Source organism: Schistocerca piceifrons, chromosome 2 (genome assembly GCF_021461385.2).
Source record: "Schistocerca piceifrons isolate TAMUIC-IGC-003096 chromosome 2, iqSchPice1.1, whole genome shotgun sequence".
Taxonomy (NCBI): domain Eukaryota; kingdom Metazoa; phylum Arthropoda; class Insecta; order Orthoptera; family Acrididae; genus Schistocerca; species Schistocerca piceifrons.
In genome coordinates, this window is record NC_060139.1 from 886,678,580 (window position 1) to 886,683,030 (window position 4,451).

Below are 4,451 nucleotides of genomic sequence, written 5' to 3' on the forward strand. Positions count from 1 at the left end.
GGCACTGGAAGAGATCATTTAGTCGAACACCTTTGTGAACTGTCTTAACATTTACAATTTTCCACCATGTAAGTATAATTTTAATAAATTCTGCAGTGGTCTGGTAATGTAACAAGTTTTTCTGTTCTCCTACAGTTGAAATGGCTTCAGCTGTATGTTCATTGAATACCTGTAAAACAAGGCTCACATTCTGTTTCTCAAGTGAAGATGGATAAAGAGACTTCAAAGAAAGACCATAAGAGTGCTTAAGTAGACCATTACATTCAATCTTATGAAGCTGCCTCAGTGCTTCAAAAGATGCCATTAACACCTGACTATCATCACTGCTTCCATCAAATTGTGGATATTTGAGCAAAACTTGAGAGTCCTTTTGATTAACCCAATTATTACGTATACACTTAAGGATGTGGACAGAATCAATTATAAAAAATAGTGGCTGAGTTGGATTAGCTGGATGTGGGTAAACTATACTGAGTTTTGGAGGTGAGCTAAAAAGTGCCATAGATTTCCTATTTATAGCATTGTTGTCACTAACTACACAAATAACTTTGAAACCAATGTCATGAAGGCCACATAATATTTTCTTCACATACAAAAATAACTGTTCAGCTATAAGGTTTCTAACTGGAAGGACATGCACTACTTCTTTAAAAGAAGACAGCAATGACTGTATCATAAAGACATATGCTGTAGTAGCAGCCTTGTCACTATCAAATGCTGCCCCCACAATGTTTCCTCCCTTGTAATCAAAATAAGGTTTAATATGAATTTCATCCATCATTAAAGAAATGGTACAATCACTTTCCTGCAAAGATTTAAATCTTTCCTTAATATACAGGAGCATAGCACCTTCATTTTGTTCATTATGAGGACCATTAGTATATGAGGAACATATTTTCTGTAAAGTTCTTGGATGAGGAAGAATAAGATTGCCAGATGACCTCAAAAATTTATAGGCATGAGGGGAGATAGAATGCAGGATACAACAAAATACAGAAAAGTGAGGATTAAACCTATAGTTTTCCTCACAGCTACATAGCAACTTAACTTGCTCACTTAAGAATTGAATTTGTTTCTGTTTTTCTTCATCTACAGAACTGCACATGTCATTTAAAATGTCCTGTATAAGAAGGCACTGGCTTTTTAATGAATTTTCTTTTGCACTGACTAATTCCTTCACTTTGTCTAATACTGTAAACAAATCATTCATATTTGAAAGTTTGTGTGGTATTTTTCTACTGCCTATCTTTCTTATCTCAGTGTTACTTCGATAGGCAGACAACTGCAAATCATTTGTCACTACAACAGATACAGACACAGATGGAGCAGGCAATACAGTAAGCAATAGAAATAGGACACAGTCACTTCTCCTAACAATGGTCCATTCACTGGGAATGGTTTCTCTTTCTAGGCACTGCAGAAATGCTTCAAAAGTAGAAAATAACTTCCTCGAATCATACTCTGTTTTGGTTACTATACTGTCTTTAATTGCTTGTAGAAGATGTTCATTGTCCAATCTAGCTCTCCTTTCCTCTGCACTTTCTCGAGAGCTGGTGGATGGAGTAGACAAATAGCTTGGGCAGCCTGGTAACACTGATGGGACAGCACCCTCTCTAAGCCTTGGTCTTGAAAGCTTGACAGTAAGCTTTGTGCCTTTCACTTCATCATAACATTCCGTATGCCGGCAGATGTCAGATTCGGTGAAATGAAGTTCACAAACCTAAAACAAAGTAGTGAGAGTCAGTACAATATACAGCATGATCTAGAGATGTGTGTCTGTATGTGAAAGTAGAAAACACTGGATTCTCATTCATTTTCCACCAATATAAGCTTGACAGGTCACACCTTAGTGGAAGTACACAAATTATTTAGGCCTAACAGCAATATACCATGTTCTACAACAACATGCATATTCCATTTTAATATTCTTTTTTTAATTAGTACTATAAGCACTAGGAGCATACCTCACAAGGCATCAGTAAATGATGAATATACCTGTGAACTGCTTGTTTTACAGCAGTGCTGTGATATTTATGGAACTATAAGAGTGAAGTTCCTATTATGGATTAAGTGGCACCAAATTTCAGTAATCTGTTGGATTCTGCATGTTAACATAGCAATTATTTTATAATTTTGACTTTACAGTTTCTTCATTGTCATGGTATAAGAGATATCAACAGCTGCAGAATACTATTTCACTGTGGGTGTTTTTATGCCAGCACATATTAAAACTGTGTCATTGCAGGTAACACTGAATGAGGGTCTTGATATATGCCTAGCACAAATTTCATGTTTGGATAGAACAACAACTCCAAAGCAAACGCATGCCAAACACAAAATAAAGTTGAACAGATGCCAACATAAATGACACACCTCAGTAATACAGTCATGACCATCCAACTGGAAGTATGTTAAGACGATATCAACTAAACATTCCGTCCCAAGCTGTGCTGTATGAACTAAATGACACTTGTCATTTCAGTTAACCATCTGAAACATTTAAAATACCGGACGGATTAAGTAACTGGATGCGTTACTAACGAGAATGTCGTTATATGAGGCGGCTCAAGTGATACAGAACGCCATTGAAATCTGTTTGTGAAGACACCTATTCTGCATCGTAACCTGAAGTTAGGTTAGGTTGAAAGATAGTTATTTGTTCGTGGGTTGGCGAATGTCTAACAGGAAAAACTAACACACAGAAAAACAACAAATATATGCTTCATACAGAGAGATCGCTTTTTAAACATGAAAACAGCAGTTTCAACATTCGTTAGCACTCATGCTAACTAATGCGAGAGTGAAAAACAACACCCACTCACAAATAGAGAATAAAACGTATCGGTAATGCGTAACAAAATACGAACTGCAGAGAAATTTAACACGAATAAAAAGTAACACGAGCCACAAATTTATATTTCGTTTTCAAAACCAAAATAAAGCCACTTGAAAACGAATACTAGGCCTATTTACTGCTAGCTTTTGCTCACAATTTTAGTCAAATGTATCCAAAATGCAAGATATTCTACCAGAAAAAAATAATAATTGTACTAGGAATATAGTTTTTACATACCTTCGTGTGCTCAGTGGGTTGGAAATTGTCCCGATGAATCGCTGAAAGCCATTTCCAACGCAGATTCGCATCTTTCGGAAAGGAAAACAGCATTACTTTCGGTCCAGTTCCGTAATTCCCACGACACCTTGGCACACAACATTTGTAAACCATGTTCACAGCAGCTTCACTACACGTAAACTCTGTAATCGCTAGTTTAAAGCACGAATACAGCACTCGATCCAACAAACGTGTAGATAAACAAACGCTTCGAAACACAACATGGTGGCCCGCTTGGAGTGACGTCACGACCTGCTATGAATTTCGCGCCGCGGCCTTGTCTCTAGGTGGTGGTGGTACATGTGACGGCTAGAGACGGTACCATTAGTTACCAAAGTGGTTTTTTCTTTCTCTAAGTGATGGAAGGAATTGCATTCGTGATTGCAACTGCAACGTGGATCCACAAGGTAACAACAGTTTGTTTCAGATGCGGCAGCGTACTTTCTCTTCGAAACGTGAAGTAAGAAATAAAGAAGTACACTATACACATTAGTAGTCGTGATAAATCGGCGAGTAAGCTGTGAGTATGGAGAAAAAATAGTTCGTTGACATCGCAGATTGTAGGTAATTTAGCGGTAGAAAGGATTACACTGGCGGCTGGGAGTGGTGGCGTGCTCCTGTAATCCAGCGACCTGGAGGCCGGGTATAGTGGATAGTCTGAGGATGGGAGTACTGTTTCGCAGCATCCTGTGTTGATGTGGCGTCCGCACTGAGATCGTCATCAATATGGTCGCTTAAGAGGAGTCTTGGGCGACCAGGTTAGCTAAGGAGGGGTGCACCGGGCCAGGCAGGAAACAGAGCAGCCAAAAGTCCCCGTGGCAGTTAGCAGTGGGATAGCATCAGAGAGTGGGAACTGTGTAGCAGCCTGTCCGATACGACCAGACCTACAACCAACTGTTTTTAGTCTCACTTGCCCTTACTTTCAGTATTCGCTGATATTCCTACGTTTTCTTCTTAGATCAAACAATTACGCACACATTATTTGCTCGAGAGTGTCACCCTTTCTTCGAATTCCGCATTCAGCCATTACAAAATTCAGGCACATACCTCAACACTGGACCACATATTTTTCCATGAATTGTATTTGCAATTGCTAACTGAGATGAGCTGCTTCACTAGTGACTTCAAAAAATAACGAAGGCTAGATTTGACACACTTTTAAAATTATCATCTCTCAGTATATATGTCTGTCGAAATTTATTTCCAAGTATTGGACATGTGTGTTTCTTGCACGCAAGTGGTCAGCATAAAGGCACATGGGAGAAAACCTTCTGGAGTGATTGCTTCTCCAAGTAAGTAAGATCATTTGTGACTCACAGACGGTGCTTGACGTCCTGTC

General features: G+C 38.8%; 1 protein-coding gene across 1 annotated transcript; it reads right to left on the reverse strand.

Moving 5' to 3' along the window:
* Positions 1 to 797: 797 nt before the first annotated feature.
* LOC124775966 lies at positions 798 to 3,226 on the reverse strand. Its single transcript, XM_047250806.1, has 3 exons — positions 3,074 to 3,226; positions 1,057 to 1,720; positions 798 to 805 (listed from the first exon to the last, which is right to left on the reverse strand). Exons 1-3 carry the CDS (start codon positions 3,224 to 3,226, stop codon positions 798 to 800), a joined length of 825 nt encoding a protein of 274 aa, XP_047106762.1.
* Between the last annotated feature and the right edge of the window lie 1,225 nt (positions 3,227 to 4,451).

What these genes read in the sequence shown, in the direction of transcription:
- LOC124775966 (XM_047250806.1), bottom strand. Translation starts at nt 3,226, where the DNA reads ATGGTTTACAAATGTTGTGTGCCAAGGTGTCGTGGGAATTACGGAACT. An exon ending in AACCCACTGAGCACACGAAG is followed by an intron (nt 1,721 to 3,073) that starts GTATGTAAAAAC and finishes ACTTTGTTTTAG; the next exon opens with GTTTGTGAACTTCATTTCAC.